Source organism: Hesperophylax consimilis, chromosome 18 (genome assembly GCF_061612785.1).
Source record: "Hesperophylax consimilis isolate HC1 chromosome 18, BYU_Hcon_1.0, whole genome shotgun sequence".
NCBI lineage: Eukaryota > Metazoa > Arthropoda > Insecta > Trichoptera > Limnephilidae > Hesperophylax > Hesperophylax consimilis.
Genome location: NC_142853.1, coordinates 26,742,729 through 26,762,245, shown reverse-complemented (window position 1 = coordinate 26,762,245; position 19,517 = coordinate 26,742,729). Strand labels below are relative to the sequence as shown.

General features: G+C 34.5%; 1 protein-coding gene across 1 annotated transcript in view; it reads right to left on the bottom strand.

Annotated features, from left to right (window-relative positions):
• The window catches only part of rsh (Rap GTPase activating protein radish), a 558,630-nt gene that overhangs the window by 316,523 nt on the left and 222,590 nt on the right, over positions 1–19,517 (bottom strand). Inside the window, exons 3-4 of the mRNA XM_089642770.1 lie at positions 9,956–10,164; positions 6,800–8,515 (exon numbers count right to left, since the gene is read on the bottom strand). Of these exons, the coding sequence (XP_089498896.1) occupies positions 6,800–8,515; positions 9,956–10,164 (1,925 nt within the window). The remainder of the gene's footprint in view (positions 1–6,799; positions 8,516–9,955; positions 10,165–19,517) is intronic.

Genomic DNA, 19,517 nt, shown 5'->3' with positions numbered 1-19,517 from the left:
TTCATGATATATACATGATCACGGAACGGAACTAACGAATTCATGATATACATGGTCACGGAATGGAACTAACGAATTCATGATATATACATGGTCACGGAATGGAATGAACTAATTCATGATATATACATGATCACGGAACGGAACTAACGAATTCATGATATATACATGATCACGGAACGGAACTAACGAATTCATGATATATATACATTGTCACGAAATGGAACTAACGAATTCATGATAAATACATACATGGTCACGGAATGGAACTAACGAATTCCATACCAGAATGGTTGAACGTGATTTTTTTTAAATGTTGTTCCAAATATATCTAATAATTGTACATTTTCAAAAAGTGTATTACGTAAGCTTTGAAGACACTACTAAAGTTAATCTTATACACCTAAAAGCAATTTCCAAATCAGACTTGGTTTCATTAAATGTAAAAATGGGACATTGTAAAAACATAGTACCTTTTGATTTAAATAATTAATTAAAAATATTTTCCCTTTCTATAGTTCTACTGACATTAACTGACTAAATAAAGTAAATTAATACATTTGCATGTTAAAAAAATACAACTTTCCAATATTCTATAAGACATAAATATGAAAAATCCAATCAAAATCTTGGGAAATGTCAAACACACAATTTGAAAAAAAATACTACTTTCCAATATTCTATAAGACATAACTATGAAAAATCCAATCAAAATCATTGGATATGTCAATCATCATCGAAGTTCGTCCTCTTCTTTCTCATGCATCTTCCATGAAAAATACAGAAGATACTAGAACGGTGACGTCACGTACGATCTATCGCTGGGACTAGTATACTTCTAAAAAAGTATATGTGGATATTATCATTTATGTCACGAGGTTCTACCCGAGTTTGTGCAAGAAATTTTAACGGCATTACCATTGCATTAATGGAACACACTTTGCGGCACCAATTTTTGAAGTTTCATTTTTTTTGTATTTCGTGCAAAAAAAAGTGAAGTAAATACATTATTTATTATAATTTTTATGAAAATCTTGTCCGACTGAATTAGGTGAATGTGGAACGTTTTTTTATTAAATGTGAATACCGCATTAGAGTCGCAACTGCTCCCAACCGTCTAAAGACAGTGAGACAATTGCATCCCCAGTTAAGGTATGTTGTGAGGCTGAAGTAATGGGGAGGGGAAGGAGATGGAGGGAGGAAAGTGGGAAAAAACCTGGCTATTCGGATCTGGTCATCAAACACGGCCAAATTCATTTCAAACCTGAATAGTGGTCTTACACCAGGGCGATACTGAGGGCATCTTCCACTCTGGAATGTGCCGCAAATATACTATAAATGATTTTAAATGAGTAAATTGTGAAATAACACAAATGAATCAAATAAAATTTACCCGTGCCCGCCGGGATTAGAACCCGCGACCTCTAGATTGCTAGTCGAGAGCCTTAAGCCTCGACCACAGAGCCCATCAAGATCTGGTCACCAAACATGGCTATTGCAATTTCAAGCAAAGTTTTGTATCTGAAATGTGGTCTTTAACTGTGAACATGTACCTGGCGAATAGTATCATATTGTTACAATGAAATAAAACTCTTCGGTTGAGCTTCTCTCTGCTTGAACATGAACAATTAATTTACTTTACTTTTACCTTTTCATATTTCTTCTAACATTTTTCTTTAATCCTTCGCATGACGAGATCATTTACACTGTAACTATTAACTCTTTATTCAACGTTACGAAGAGTAATAAACACAGATGAGTGCTATTCCTCGGACATGTAACAAATAGGCAACATCGCGTGCTGCGAGCAGTTACCCTCAAAACGTGATCACTTAGAGACTTTGTGGAAGCGTAACAGGTAGCAAATTTACAGATAATTTTACTTGCCTTTCCGATGAAAGAAGCCGAAACACTTATGTGTTTAAGTAAAATAAAACAAGCCATCATTGAATAAAGGATTAAGAAAACCGCAACCTTAATGTGCAATAAATGATCTTTTAAAGTGATTGTCAAGTATTTTCAGATGATTGATGTTAAGTTTTATTTTATTTATGATATAAGGTTCCTCATTTTCAAAAGTCAGTTGGCATATTTCCTTTTCCGTGTTCAATAGGAGGCAGTACTAACTTGAAACACGCACGGGTTTGTTTCTCTAATTCTCTTACTAAACTCGTGTTTAATTGTGCACTGGTTTGCAACGCAAACTACAATGCGCTTAATCAATGCGCATGGTAATTATAAACCCGTGCACGATTGAAGAACGAATTGAACCTTGAATTGAACACGAGTTTAGAAAGAGAATTACTGTAACAAACCCTTACGTGTTTCGAGGCAGTACTGTCTCCTGTTGAAAACGGAAAAGGAAATACGTAGCTAGTAGGACTTTCGCATTTTTTTTTACAGGGAACATTGTTTGGTTGGACAAAGTGGGGAGGAGAAGAAATTAGATAAGACGATATTGGGGAAGTACCTTACCATTCAAATCTGGTAATTTTATATAGCTAAAGCCATTGCAAGTACTTTTTAGATGTTATTTGGTGGTCTTTCACCGGATGTTAATAATATTTTTTACTACAAAGAGTAAAAAAGAAAGAGTAACATCTGTAGAAAATTGTTTCCCAAACCGACATAAAATCATTTCAAATAAATAATAAAAAAGAACTGAATATTTGAATGAATATAAAAAAATGTCACGACGAGCCATCAGTTTCAGAATTTTGTATTTTCATTGAAACACACTATGGATTGTGCGATTACATTATGATGTGAAAATATAATATTATTCAAACAATTTTTATCTTGATTTATTTGCTTACTGAAAAAGGACTTTATTACTGGGAGTAAAAAAAACACATTATTTTGTTTGGTTAAAGGAAGAATATACTAAACGATCTTTTGTAAAATCCCAACCTGATTAATCTAGTCAAGTCAAATATAAGATTTAATACATTTATCATTGACTCTAGCAAAACAAATTCCGCAAATTATAACAAGATCTCAAAACACTAAGATAAAATGGTACACGTAAAATTCCGCCTTGATACATGCAAAAAAATCGAGCACTTTGCGAAATGAAACCATTTTTCCATTACGCAATTTCGGTAAAAAAAACCTTCCTGAAATAATATAGGGAAATTTGCTAACGGGGAGGCGTACATTTACAATCCCCGTGAACTAAGTGAGGCGAATTATCCGCGTAATTTGGTGGCATTTACAAACTACATTTTCCGAACATTTCCATTATAGTAGGGGATTAATTATGTTGGGACTGTGCTTCGATTGAGATTTTGATGTTTTTAAATTCCTCGAGGCTATAATATATAGTTATTGTGGCGAGATTAATGAAACAATCGTTTAAAAAAAATCCAGTATTGTACTTTTGTAATCATAGATATTTCACTTCTACAATGGAATATGGAATACAATACTCCGTTCCCGATTAAACATGGTGCGACGATGGAAAACAATACTTCGTTCCTTATTAAACATGATGCAAGGATGGAATAAAATACTTCATTCCCGATTAAACATGATGCGAGGATGGAATGAAATACTTAATTTCTGATTAAACATGATGCAAGGATGGAATACAATACTTCATTTCTGATTAAACATGATGCCAGGATGGAATACTATACTTTGTTGCTGATTAAAACACACTTTTTGTGCCTACGTTCTGCGTAAAATGATTCAGATTCTAAACACTGCTTAAAATTGCTGTACATTTGTCAAATTCCGCTGCACGCAAAGACTCTATAAAACAAAACAACACGTGATTTCAACTTCTCTATCTAATGGAGACAACTATTTGTGTCAGGGGCTTAAGTAAACATGCACAAAGTTTTTAGGGTTTAGTTTGGTTTATTTTAATAATTTATGCATATTTTCCAATCTTAATTTCGAGTCAGATAAATGGAACTTTAAAGCAACTTTCACCATCTCCCACCATATAAATAGTATTTTTTGTAGTAATTATGTTGAAACTAAGTAGTATTTATATTTCGTATTGAGCGTGCAGCGGAATTTGACATGTATAAAAAAAAATTGCTTTAGCTAGGTTTATTGCACAGAACTGATAGTAAAAACGATAATAATAACTAGAATTAGGAACTTTCAAATTTTTCTCTTTCTTACATGCACCTTCCCATTCACACATCTTTCCACCTTATAGTGATTTGTTTTAGGGCTATTCACTACCTCCTTCTAAAGCCAACGTTTTGGACAGCATTGCAGTGTCCATCATCAGGGCAGATGTGTAATTTTAAAAAATTTCTAAATTTTGTGTAACTTTAAAAAATTACACATCATCCCTGATGATTGACACTGCAATGCTGTCCGAAGCATTGGCTAAAGAAGGAGGTACCCAACACGGCATAATATCCCAAAAACAAATCACTATAATACTTTTGGCCGTGAAAATCTCAAACCATCTTTTCACCTCATTAATTTCCCTACGAATACTTGGCTTACTAGTATCACATTTAAAAATTATCACCCTAGTGTGAGAGCACAATTTTAAAAAATGTTGCTTTAAATATGTCTACGTTTAGTTAAAATATAATATTATTATCTTCTTATTTCTTTCCGCCTCAAAAAGTATCCGATTGGGACCGAGACAAAAAGACGATTATTTTATTTGTAAATAAAAAACATCCCCAGCAAATTAAATTCATTTCAAAATATATTTTCCTTTGCAGGTAAACCTTCTCGGAAGGTATATTTTACAAATCAATTATTCTTTTATTTTTTGGCAAAATACAGAATACTTTTTAAAATTTTAAATGGAAGATACGTATTTGTGATTTCACAAAAGAGGGGAAATATTTTTAAGATAAAGATTTTCAATTATATTGCGATTATATGCGAGGGACAAGGAATCGCAGCCAAAGGAGAATAGACGTAAACAAAATAATACAAAAATACAGAACACATATTACGACGTTTCTTCTTACACATTAAAATGGATTTTTCAAGGGGCCATAGTTAAGGCGAAGCTTAATGCCAAATGACTATTTTGATTAATCTTTGTAACTAATTGGTGTACATTATAAATACCAAAAAGTATGTTTTACATAAATTGAAGTTTTTCATATCATTTCGCTTGAGTAGAATACAAATAAAAAAATAAATTAGTCATTAAAAATGTAAATGTAAACTAATAAAAAAAATATTATTCCAATAGAAATGTATGAACGCGTTAACGCGTAAACAATTTAAAAAATACAATATTATAGCTAAGATTATCTGTGACAGTTTCACTTAATTAAATTTTTTGCTTTCTTATAAAATAATTTACAAAATAAATAAAAACCAGTTTTGTGCTTGAAATCGAAAGTTTCTAGACTCCGTTTGTCAAGCGATTTTAATGTCTATTACCTACTATATAAGGTATACTCAGGTAAAGTAGCTTCCACTTAAATTAAAACGTGACGATCGTTATAATCTACAAGTTCGTAGATGGCGATGCTTTAATTATTTTATGAAAATATGCTTTTGCAAGTTGTGCTTTTAAATAACAAGACGAATTATTCGTTTACGTACGTTCGCAATAAGAATGTGAAGGAAGAATTTTGTCCGCTTAAAAACTCAATTCTTTCAAGAGAGGCATACAATAATAATAAATTAATTTCTTGAAAGAATTGCGTTTGTTCTCGGATACAACTATTTATTCATATTCATATTGCGTATGTATGGTTGCAAACAAATAATTCGGTTCATTATTTAAAAGATTTACTTGCAAAAAGTGTACTTGCATAAATAATTAAATTAACGCTATCTTTAAATGCGTAGATTATAATGTACGTTATGTTTAACCTTAATGAAGACAGAAAAAAGTTGTTTAAATTTCATGAGCAAGGGGGGCCACGAACATAAGTTTGAACTACTTCGGACAAACAGGCGTGCTATTTTATAGTTAAGATATTGATCCAATGTTTTGAAATTCAAATAAAACATTTATTTTGCCTTTGAGTTTTACTGAACGAATCTTATAAACAGCATTATGAAGAGAATTAAATGCTTTGAAGAGAATTTTATAGCTTAAAGAAATAGGGATTGTATAACAAAATAGAATGCCTTTCTCCTAGAAGTTCTAAGAAGTTGGAATGAATATACTGTCTTTGTTTACACTTGTATAACATGTTGTATTAACTCAAAGGAAAATAAATACCTCTGCTTTTCATTTATTTAAAATAAATATTAATTTAGTTACCACTCATTACCTGTCGTCTGAAATTCGTTGCATGCATCATTATTTTGTTAGAAAAAATAAAAAATTATTGATACCTGCGGCATTTATTTATTCTTAAATGTTTTAACTACAAACTGCTAAGTAATCACCATTCCTTTCTTTGCCACCAAAATCGTATGAAATAAATTTAGAGCGCAAATAATTTGTAAGCGGCCATCGTCATGTTTTCATGGTTTAAATATTTCCCAATCCGACTGTCGAATTTGACGACGATCATTTCAGTTTCATCAATATTAAATATTTTTTTTATTTAAAATCCCCATCTTATTCCAATAGATTTGGTATTTTTTATCTGACTAGCTTTTGGCTTTAAAACTTTTCCACGTCAACATTGAAGTTGAGGGCACCTTCGTTCCAAGAAAAGTTTCTCAAAAATTTCATTATAGATGGATTATTACCGTGAAGGTTAATTTGACAGAATATTGCTTGAATTTGCGGTAGTACCATTTTCTCTACTATTTTATGAAAATAACTGTTTCGTTTTTTTTATAACGAAAATGTCACAAACGTTACAAGTGTAAATAAAAATGAAACAAATAAATTACTCACCAGTTTGTGTGCTGGAGTCAAAAAATGTGCTGGTTGTCTCCACTGTCATAGTTCCAATGGTGCCATCAGTTATTTGTGCACAAGAGTCACGTCTTCCGCGATATCTGCCACTGTCGTCACTCTGCGAGCTCTGCCTCCTGAAATTCCTGCACCTGATCATCTCTTCCGTCGTACTTTGCCTTCGAAACCCTCTAGCGATGAGGATCTCTTCAGTTGTGGACTGCCTTCTGATGGCGGGACGGTGTTCCTGCGGTGGAGGCGGTACAGCCCTGTTGCATGGACTTGGATCCCGGCTGGAGTTACAGCTGCTTGAGTCCGGAGACCTGGGCTGCCCAGGAATGGGCGTGCGATTTCCACCCGCTATTGAATTGGACTGTCTCCTGAGACGTCCTCGCCTGTTCCGAGCCACTGGACTCAAATCTCTCTCAGTACTACGATCCGGACTCAAGTGCGTCCTTGAATCTCGTCTGCTTCGTGATGCTGAATCTGGACTCAAACTATCTCTCCTCGCTTTTCGGCCAGATTCATCAACGTCGGGACTTAATGTCGGTTGACTTCCGCGTCTTCCCCAAGTACCCGGCGGGAGGCAGCTCTCGTCGTAAGTTGTGGCTTGTCTTTGGAGTCTATTCATTTTACTAGAACGGTCGGGGCTGGCGTGTGAGCGAGAGTCTCTTCGTGTCAGTCTGTGACCACATTGCGTGGTCGAGTCTCTCCTGCTCGATAGTAATGGATGATTTCTAGTAGGGGTTGTAGCTTGAGTCGATGGAGCTGTTGGCGAAAGGGGAGGAGGTGTCACGCTCGACATTATGATGGTCGGAGGAGGCAACGCTTGGCAACTACTATCACTTGTCGCCACCTTGACGGGAGCCGTATGAACGGTTACTACAGTTATGTTTGGTGTTGTCGAAGTTTGTATTGTGAGAGATGGTCCACTACTTGGCTGAAGAGTAACTGAAGGCCCAGAAGTAGGATATAAGGAAATTGATGTTCCAGTCGAATTCATTCTTGAAGATGTTGAAGGGCCTGCTGCCGGTTGAATGTTAAATGAAGGTGGTGGCGGAGTAGGACTTAAAGCGCCATTTTGCGAAAGAGCTGGTGCAATGGAATCTAATGCTGATCGATCTCTAAAATGTTGCATATCACCCACTGTTCTGGAGTCCCGTCTTTTCTTTTGTGCCGCAACAATTTTAGGAGGTGGTGGCGTTGTTGCATTTGAATCACGCCGTCCGCTCTTATAACTATCACTGCTTCCCCTTCGGGAATCCCTCCTCCCGCTTCTGGAAGAATCTCCCGATCCTCTTCTACATTTTTCGCGTTCCTTCTCTCTGTCTTTTTCCCTTTCTCTCGGATCTTTGGCTATAATAATAGTGGTACTCTCCCTTCTCGACCATAGTTTGACAAGGTCGGACTTGAATTCGGACATTGAGGGAGTTTGTTGGGAGTCTCTCCTGGACTTGGAGGTCATGGATTTGATGCCCGAGTCGGCGCTGGACTCGCGGCGCTTCCTCAGCATAGATATGTTGGTGGTAATGGGAGCAGGGGTGGGAGGCTGCTCCGTGGTGGTCTGGCGGCCCCAGGGGAGGGAGCGGGCGAGGTCCGCGAGAGTCTCCCGGCGGCATAGGGGGGCCTTGCTGGCCTTGGCCTTGGGCCCCCCGCCCCACTCCCGCAGGATGTCGGTCAGCTGTGCAAGGGACGAACGACGTCTCCTCTGTGTGCCTATCATAAAAATAAAACAATTGTTTACTCTTGAATGTTTTTATTTACCTGAAAAAGAAAATAAATAACAAACTAATAAGGATCATAAACTTAGTGAAGCTTAAGGTGAAGGTTAGCTCAAGTCAAGTATACTTAACTAAATAAAACAGAAGGTACTTCAGAAACTGATACTTGGAAAATTGTTACAATCAAGCAAAATAAATATTTGGACGAAGTCATATAAATCTGCGAGTTAAAAAGCGAGCATCAAAAAACTCAAATGCTTCTTTGTAATCCATAAAATATTTTGCTGGAACACATTATGTATTAGTCAAAAAAGGTATACAACAATGTTCTTTACCGCAGATGAAATGTAATTTTGTATGTATAAGTATTTCAAACATGAAGACACCCCTAAACCTACACTCACAGTGTCCAAGAATAGTAATTCTTAGCTTAGTCTGAAAAGACTTGTCCCCTGTTGTCCTATCACATCTCAAACTGTATGAATTGTCATTATTACATCCTAAAAAGGTAAATGTATAATAGATTAAGGTAAGACAAGTTTAAGAGTTCATAGTTTTCTGTCCTATTTTATTTCTATTTTCTGTCAATTTTTCCCAATTTGTATTTTTTCTATTTTCTTTTAGTGTATTAGCGATAAGTACTAATTAATAGTGTGAAAAATCTTTATAATTTTGTATGCGTACAGAATTGTAAAAATTATAACAAAAAAAAAACAAGTAATAAACATCAACACAGACATAATCACTCTACGAGAAGAAAAAAAATGAATTCTGGAATGTTCAGTATCTATTTAGGATAGTTCTGAAAAATGTTCATATTATCTGTTCGAAAGAATTTTCAACCCATCATATTATACTTATCCGAAAATCATATTACGAGTATATCCATTGTGAATAAAATCATGTATACATTGTGTGACTTAATTATGAGTATTTAAAATTTTCTTGTACTAAAAGAATTCATTAAATATATATTTTTCACCTTAACCCTACACAGGAGACCTTGAGAAATATAATTTCCCTTCGAGCCCACGTCATCTTTTGGTATGCTGTGAGGAGGGTTTTTTTAAGAAAAAGAAGGAGTGAAAGATATGGGAATTTAAGAGGTGTTGAGCAGGAATCTAGAGATCAGTGTGTCTAGGAGTGACGGATATATACAAGGCGATGGGTCGTGAGACTAGTTGGAGAGGTCAAAGGGTCTCCCAAACCAGCCTCTACCGATAAGGTACGCCATGCAACTGGTGGGCAGGCGCATTCTGAACACACCACACCCGATGAACCCGGACACCCTTGCTAAATAACAAAAGATAGCGAGCCACATGGGGTGACCTGTGGTAGAGGTGTAAAAGTTATCCAATAAATAGTTACTGGGGCGGCGGTACCCATACCCGCTTCCCAAATTCTGCAAGGACTGCATAGTTCTATATGTAGGTACCTGGTCTGGGTGGGGACGAGTCCGTGGGTGGAGACACGCAGCAGACTTGGGCCGAGGAGTCCCTGCGGCCGCCCAGTCTCTGGCGCAAGGTGCTCTCCTCCAGCTGCTCGCGCACCATGTCGTCCCAGCCGTTGCCCCCCGACCACACCAGCCCTACCTGGTGGGACAGGATTGGCAGGTTGCACACGAAGCATATTGCCGTCATCGTCCTAAGAAACAAACAAACAAACAATCTAATATTAGTAACGGAAACACTTGTACGACAAAAATTGCACATTTTGAGGAGTAATGACCAATATTGGAGATTTATTTTTTACACTAACTTCGTTAGGAAGGATTGAACATTGCAGGAAGGAGAAACACAAAATCCAAACACGAAATCGAGACAATCGTACAAGCGACCCGCGTGTTTAACGCGTTTCCAGACTAAGCGTTGTTGCCGAAGAGATCGAAGTCAAAAGTTCCTCGGAATAATACATTGAAATAATGGTAGAACAAGGAGATCATTTCCACCAGCTGAGGTCTGTGCTATAAAAATTGCAATCCATGATTGTAATCAGGGGAATCTATAAATCTACACAGTCAAGTATTTTGGGGTTTCAGACCATAAATAGCAACCAAATTGAGCACTTGAGATTTTTACAGAATGAGCAGTAATGGCTAATATGGCTAATATCTGCTAAGTATCTGGGCCAAGAACCATTATTAGTATGAAACTGCGCGCGCAAAGACGATGCCACCCATTCTCCGCCGTTCAAGCTTTCCATAAACATATATATGTTTATCAACTGACCCCCATAGAAATTGTTCAAAAAGTCACAATAAAAATAATACTAAAAAACCTCCAGACTTCCCCACTGAATGCGTATTCGAAGAATTCAAAGTTCCTACATTTAAACACTTATTTATGAAAAATTCAATTATTCAAATTATAAAAGAAAAAGATAAATACTCATTCATAGCTGAAAATCGAACCAGACTTAGGACGGGTTGTTTCGGAGAATCTGAACAATTCATCAAATTTCAACGTTCATTTTCAAGTTCTGTGAAAGACTTTTTCAAGTTCTGTTTTTATTTCAGTTTTGTCAAGCAACTAGCTTACAATAATATAAAAACAAAACTTGAATAAGTCTTTCACAGAACCCGAAAATGAACGTTGAAATTTGATGAATTGTTCCAATTTTCCGAAACAACCCGTCCTTAAATATGTATTTGCATGCCCTAAACTACACTTCTTTTGCCCAGCACCATTATACCCACCAAGGAAAACATTTCTTTAATAAATTACCAGAAAAATTAGAAGCATTAATAATAAAAAACAAATATTGAACTATATAAAAAATATTTTAAGGAAATCGTTCACAAAATAACTGATTCCACTAGTTTCACTTGAAAATCTAACAAATTATCCTACTATACTCCACATAATTTTTTCTTCCTTCCAAATACAATAATTTGTAAGGATTAAATTTTGTAATTTTTTTTACTTTGTGACCTAGTTATATTATTTTTTGTCAAATGTACACTTCTCTTCCATCCACAAGCAAATGCTTTTAATGGAAGTGTAGTATAAATTAAAACAGTATGACTTGTAAATATTGTATATTTATTGTAAAAAACACAAATAATAATCAAATAAAAAAATATATGTATATATAAATAAATCAAACGGCTTAAACCAGCAAAATTTTTCTTAAGGACCACGCCCGAGTATACTCGGGCGGCCAGAATTCGGAATTCTGGCCCCGAATATGAGGATATATATTTGGAGTAAATAAAATTCATTGATAAAAAAAAACTATAAAAAAGGTGTTTTTTTTCCATTTTTAATTTTTAAATGATTACTGAAGGGGTTAAACAAATTTCGAAAGAACCCCTTCTACATCAGAAGGAAATATTTAAAATACGATATAACTCACGTCCTGCTGAATGGCGGATTCTTCTGAAAACAGTTGACAGTTGAAATAAGTTTACTTGTTTTTAACAAACAATTTGTCTCATATGACACAAATAATTAATTAAATTAAAACTGTGGGCTAAGCTTACTGTTGAGAAAATACTAATAAAATAGATAGAGAAGACTCGATCTTGCAACAGTGTAAAAATATATAGAATTAACGTTGTACGGACGAGCGTGATGATGACGTTATTGTTTGTTTTTAGGATAATAAATATTCAACTTCGTGAAATTAGGTTAAAGATATGTGACATAAGAAAATAATGAGAGAGAAGGTGATATAACGCAAAACTTTAGCTAGGAGGTTTTATATAACGTCGATTTTATTGTTATACACACTATGTAGGTACATTTAAAATATTCAAAATGAAGATGTAAAAAAAAGTTTAAAAAGGGCGAAATAAAAACAGTGGAGAAGTTACAATTATCATTAAGAAATACTAATTTCTTTGTGGGTGTGTGTGTCTGTGATGTAACTGTGTAACTGTGGTTCAATGAACTCGTATTTTCATCACATCTTGCCAAATTTTATAATTGGAACTGATGTGTGAAGAATTCAGATAAGCAATAAAATATGATAGTATTTTTTTCCTAATCATTATATTTTATAAATAGATCACTATTTTAATTCTATATTTGACATTTGTTTTTTTTTTAGTTTATTTTTCTTAAGATTAATCATGACAGACATGTCAGATTTCGTAATTTATCTATTGTCTGTTATTTTTAGCTAAAGTGTAATTTATTATCAATCTTACAATTATTATATCCTGTTATTACAAAAAATTACACAACAAAACTTGCACAAACATGCACATGCGAACATTCAAATATTCGCACATTGAAAGAATCCAGTACATATTGTGCTGGATGGTGTTTAAATCGTCAGTGAAATGGCGCCACCCTTCATGTCTGAACTATGTTACTCAAAAAATACTGGACTGAAGTAGTCTACTCTTAGATCAGCAACATTATCAGCTGTAGGCAGACTGATGGAACCTAAGCGCAAACCAAATACTAAATTTGGTGATCGCGCTTTCGGAGCATCTGGGCCGAAGGATTGGAATAAACTCCTTCCGGAACTAAGATCCATAACAAGTCCAACAGAATTCAGGTCTAAACTAAAAACTCGCCTTTTTAAGCTGTCGTACCCTGAAATTAAATATACCATTCCTGAGAGTAGCATTCTTGTATTGCATATAATACATCCTAATCACACTTTTCTTATTTGATTTACATTAATCTAAATCTGTATTTTACCGAGGGACGAATCACATTTAGGAAAGTTAATTACAATTTAATAAAATTTGCTTGTTCTTTCCAAAATACACTCATTAAAGAATATAAATATATATTACTAAAATAATTACCGGAAAGTCCAATTATGTCCAATTTTCCAATTATGTATCAAAATATCGCTAATAAACAATTAGTTAATGTTAGTTATTTGTTAATCTCAAGTGACCCACCACGTAAGTATGGTACTGTATACTATCTCCATATATAGTTTTCAATAACATAGATCATTATAGAAATGTATTATATATTTTTACAGCGCCCGTTGGATAATTTGCACACAAATGGCGCTACAAAAATCATCCAAATATAATTAAATAATATTATTATATTTATGAAACTTACAAAAATATTGACACATGGGTGAAAGGTTTCTTAGGTAATTAGGTAAATACTTAATGAAATTAAATCTTGCTGATATTTTTAAGTAGGTATAGCTTATAAACGTTCTATTTTTTCTACTTCTACTCACTACCTACTTTATAAATTATGGTTTCTTCTTTAGAAAAATCAATTCGGAATTTATATTTCTTTTGAATTATTGTTTTTAATTTTATTATCAGAAATAATTTATTGATAACATCATTCTGTCTTGGAATTCAAATATTTAACTTTACCTAATCTGTCAACAACATTGCACAGAAACATAATATCCACTCGAACGATTTTTGACATATCTTGCCAAGTTTGCAAAACGTCTTGAGCGAACGCTCGCCAGAATTTGCCATATTTATTAAACTTAAAAATTATGGGATAAGTCGTGAAATCTAGGTGGATTCATTGGCTTTAAACCGCAGTAAGCAGTTCGTATTTTTCCATATTAATATTTTTTGGAATGACTTAAATCGAATGGTTATTAAAAATTTATGTCACCTTCTTTAGAACAGGTTACATGTCCTGAGGTAGGTTATATAAAGCTTTTCATTAAATTATGTAATTTGGTACTTACATATATTGCATGAAACTGAATAATATTTTAATAAACGCTGATTTTCCGGTACTGAAACTAAAATGAAATTTTAAAATATTGCCATTACAATAAATAAATATTCAATGATAATTAATTTGAACGCTTATTCAATGACACAATTAAATAATTTTCAATCATATTATCACATCTATCAGATAACATTCGTATTACATTACACGATTCTGTATTTATTAAACTGCGCTAAAAGAATTACAAATTAATAACGAAATATTTTATCTTCGTTAGTAAATATTATGAAATTGTTTTAATACAGTCATTTGATAATAATAGTGTTCACACAAAAATTATATACACTTCGAAGGGATCTTTAATTATTTAGGTTATTATTTTTACATATTTTTTAATTTGTAAAACTTCATTTTAATTTTTGTTTAATATTATTATTCAATTTATAAAAAAACAACTTCTGTGTAATTGTTGCTAAGCTTTAGAGCTTTTTGAGGGCATTATAAAACTATCTGATGATGTCACTCAGCTGTCTGATAATGACTGTTTAATAATGCCTTCAGAAGACGAAACAGCTCACGTGTAGTAATACTTATCTTGGAAGCGGAAATTAACCTATTCCCGACGTCGTCACCAAATGCGTTGTCGATAACAATGCATTTGGTGTTAATCACGTACACACGAGGAATTCACACATTTCCTTGAAATCGGATGACATTACAGCAGTTAATATACGAAATAAATATCGGTCACACCCGATTGGAATTCGGCAAGTTTGGTAGCGTAATAGGCACCTGTCTCTGGGAAGGAATGTTCAATCCTTAGTGAAGCCAATTTTTTAAGTTTTAAAAGACATTTGAAAATAAATGTGTGGTAAAAAAACCTTCTTTTTACTTTATTTTTTTATAAATTGTATAGTAGCATTATTTTATTAAACTGTGAATATAATAATGACGCAAATGCAAATGACAACAGAAGTCGAGGAGGATGCCCAAGGAAGACATTGAAAGATCAAGTAAACCAAGTACTCGTTCGGGACATGTCAAGAGACATGTCAGACAAATTATTACACTATTTCCGAGGGGAAACGGCGTGGTGATTTGTTAGTTAGTTTGGAATGAAATATAAAAGAAAATCTTTAAATTAATTTACTTTTCTCTCCATGGCCCATAAATAATTTGGTTCTACGAATCAACCTGTTTCGTGACAGAAGGTTACAGTTAGGACGTTTGTTTGTCAGTTTGATCCTGAAAACGGATGGTACATACCCGTGCCTCAAACTTATTGTTTAAAATATTCATGGACTATATCCCACTTCTGTTCTCCACAATAAACTTTGAAATGCCAACATTGTCCAACTGCATAAACATTTCACGAAATGTAATGTTCTGTGAATGGAATTATTTATTAATGGAAACCTGAAAATAAATATTTTTGATCGATTCCAATTTACATAGTTATAATTGAAGAATACAAATATTTAAAAACGTATTTTCAATTATAATATTTATATTTTCGGGCGCTTACATTGCTTACGCAGGCTAAACCTTATAAGATACATTCTCAATAATGTACTACGAAATTTTATATTTTTAAAAGGCCAATAGAAAAGTCTGAGATGGTTTATATCTATGGTATGGTATATACAGGGTTTTCCAATAAAAGGTGTTATTTTAATATTCAATTGTAAAAGATCAATGGTTTCGTTGCTTGTGTGGCACGTAGCACCGTCTCGTTGAAAGTAGACGTTGTCCAGATCAATACCATCCAATTCCGGCCATAAAAAATCATTAATCATCTCTCGATAGCGCAATCCATTCACCGTAACTGTTGCTCCAGCCTCATTTTCGAAAAAGTAAGGTCCAATGACTCCGCCGGACCAAAAACTGCACCAAAAAGTCACACGTTCAGGATAGATAGGCTTTTCAACAATAACTCTTGTGTTTTCCGTGCCCCAGATGCGACAATTTTGCTTGTTGACGAAGCCACCGAGGTGGAAATGGGCCTCATCACTCAAGATGATTTGCATTTGATTCACTCAAGTGAATTTTAATAATTTCAATGCGTTGTTGAAGCGTGTATCGTTCCATTTTTATTAATGGCGTAGTTTTTACTTGTCAAATGTCAAAAAATGACTATAAAAGTAACATCTACCGAAATAAAAAGGCAGTATACCCGTTTGTGTATTTAAAATTAAAATTTAAACAAATAATTAAAAATTTAATCAAAAAAAAAATGGCGGGCTTTTCAAAACAACACCACTTATTGGAAAACCATGTATATCTTGAAGAAAACCCCCATTAACGCCGGGTACACGTCAGCTAGTTGTCCATAAGTAAAACACTAGAGCCAATAAAAACTTTGCAGAAGACCGTAAAAACGAGAATTTACTGATTCGTAAAACTAATTTTAAATCTTGAAGCTTATCATATGATTGTGAATATTTGTTTTTCAAAAGGTTAAAATTCTAAGAAATTTAAGGGTTAAGTACATCTACGGTATCAAAAATGATCAGCAAAAGTTACTTTGAAGACAATTTTAAATGAAACTACCGCAAATTAACATTCCTTAAAATTGTGGCATTAAGTGTTTTAACAATTTACAGTCGATATGAACATAAATTAAGTAAATTAGATCGATCAGTGGCTGAGTTTGTATCGCGTCTGGTTCCCATCTGTGGTGAGTTCAAGTCCTCCATCACGACACAGGCAACATTTTCCGCTTACTGTGATAGAAGTAGGATATTATTAAATACTGTTAGGCTTTTTGTAACCCGAGAATGTATGTCCTCACGATTACCCAACAGATTTTCAATTTGATCCCTATTTAATTTGAACCACAAAAATTTTATAAAGTGGAGTTCGGAAAATATGTTGCATTTTTGCTGTAACTACGTATCAGACAATAACCCTTTCAGAACCGAGCTTTATTGAAAAACAGTTTTTATTATTTATTGTAATCATGTGAATAAGGCTATCTTTCTCGAGAAAAGCAATACTCACAATTGTGAGTACTGAGTCTCAACAGTGCCAAAATAAGGTATCGGTATTCATTTTCATTTTCTGCGAGATCGCTTTGAACGTCCCTCTGGTCATATAATATATATTCATCCGACTAAATAATATATTTCAAGTATTTCAATATATCAAGCTAGGCTCACAATCGATAAAGTCAGGTCCCAAACCTATAGAAGCATTTGCACCATCCGAAATTAAATGTTGAACTTACCCCCACAATTGTGAGTACAGGGTCCGAAAGGGTTAGTTAAAAATTAATCCATTCAAAAAATGAACAAACGATTTTGAAAAATATAATGAATTTTAACAAAATTCCATCCATGCCGTAGTATTCGCATTTTATTTATCGTTGAACAATGGATTTTAATAATTGCCGAAAATTTCCATTACAAACTCAGTATCCAATTACCAATTTGTAAAAAACGTGAAAAAGCTGCATAGTTGATTGGGAAGGCTTCGGTCCAATTACGCGGAGCCTTCCTGCTCATTTCACATATCCGGTTTCCGGTTATCTATTGAACATGAAGCGCAGCGCTCTAATGACGGTGCTCGAGAGTTTGTTAGCTGTGGCAGGAGTGCAGAATAGCACAGAGGTAACCGAACTATGGAATTTCACAATTTCTTAGAGACAGGAATTTTTACTTCATAAATGATTTGTCAATCGTGAAATATACACCTTCTCTTAAGGTGTTGTAAAGGATGCATGTGATTTCAAAGAAATTGTTTTAATTTTACGTTTTACAAACACACATTGTTAATGTTGACAACCTACTTTATAGTAGTTTAACCCTAGATAGTTGACGTTCGTCAAAATTACGAGAATCAACTACAAATCTACTTGTCCCTTTTGAATGTTTCTACCTAGAGTATAACTGTCACTTGTCAACTAAGTGGACGCTAGACTTGTGGGAATGGCGGCTGTGTTTAGTCGGTAAGTTTTTTGTTTGTTTTTGTCACGCCTACTGACAACTCGTCATTTTGCCGAATGGTTAGTTTAGTCGCTTGGATAGTTTTAATGGTTTGGTCAAACTTGGGCAAAAATATAAATAATCAGATTGTTACTGTCGATTAATTTCTTTTCTCTTCACGATGTCAAAAGGCACTCTCGAAGTGTTCTGTCGCCGCATGCATTCAGTTGACATAGAACCTTTGCTACCGACCATGCCCTGTTGTGCAGTTCGACGTAATCGATGTGAAATTAATGGTTATCCATGTGACGTTCCCCGGGAGATAATACATTGCAAAGAAGTGCTTGTGATCTTTACCAAATGTATTATTTTATGCAAGCCAACCACCCGAGCACGGAGCCCCGCTAAATTGCACGAAAGACTTTCTGCCTTCTTTCTTTTGCAATATTCTCGCTTTTTGTGGAGCATTCAGACTTAATGGTGCTGCCACACGCAAAGCTCACATCAACAGATAATATAAAGCACAATAGCGCTCGCCATACAATACCATACAGAGCCGACACACGTAAAAAGATAACGCGCTATAAGTGTGGTTCTGAACTTCGCTAACCGAATTTATTTTACGTAACAGCTCCCGACGCGATATTTGAAAAGTTATGCGTCCCCCTCTCCGCCGTAAAAAGGAGAGGGGGTCATTTTAATTACGGAGCTACCAACTAAGTTCCGTGTTCCCTTTGACAGCCATGACATAAGCAGCCTAATAATGCATTTCTTATTTATTATGTTAGCTCATATCGTCATGTGTGCTAGTAAATTTAGAAACATAAAAAAAACTTTATTTGGCAAACATACTTAACATATATTTAAAATATAAATATAATCAATATTTGAATTTGAAGTAAACAAATTTTCGCCCTTTCAAAATTAATCATATTTTTAATCTCAGTATGTTTATATGGTAATATCATTCGGTTTTTTGATAAAGTTGGATGGCCTGATACCTACATAGAGAAGCTTCTAGTTTGTTCGTTTGTTGATTGTTTTCAATTGTTTTCCTGGGTAATCTGGTTTGCTCTCGTCAGCTCTCGTGCTCTCTTCTCGTTCCCTGCTCTGGTGTTGGTCCTTGCCGCCTTTGCCTTCGACATTTTTGGAAATCGACGTGAGCTTATTTTACAATAATTTATTATATGTCGCTTTCGTCGATCGGCGTGCGAACTGCGAATTTCCTGATTCGACGGAGAGGTTATGTCAGGTATTGTGAAAATGCGCTATTTACGCGCAGATTGTTTAAAATCTAAAAAGTTTATAAATAGCATTTATAATTATATAGTTGGCGGCATCATCATCTAAGGATGAGCTGTCCAACAGATCCAGCAATAGGCGACAAGTATCATCCATTTCGAAAACGCGCTCAAGCTGTCAGTAAGTAAAGTTGTCACTTTGACAG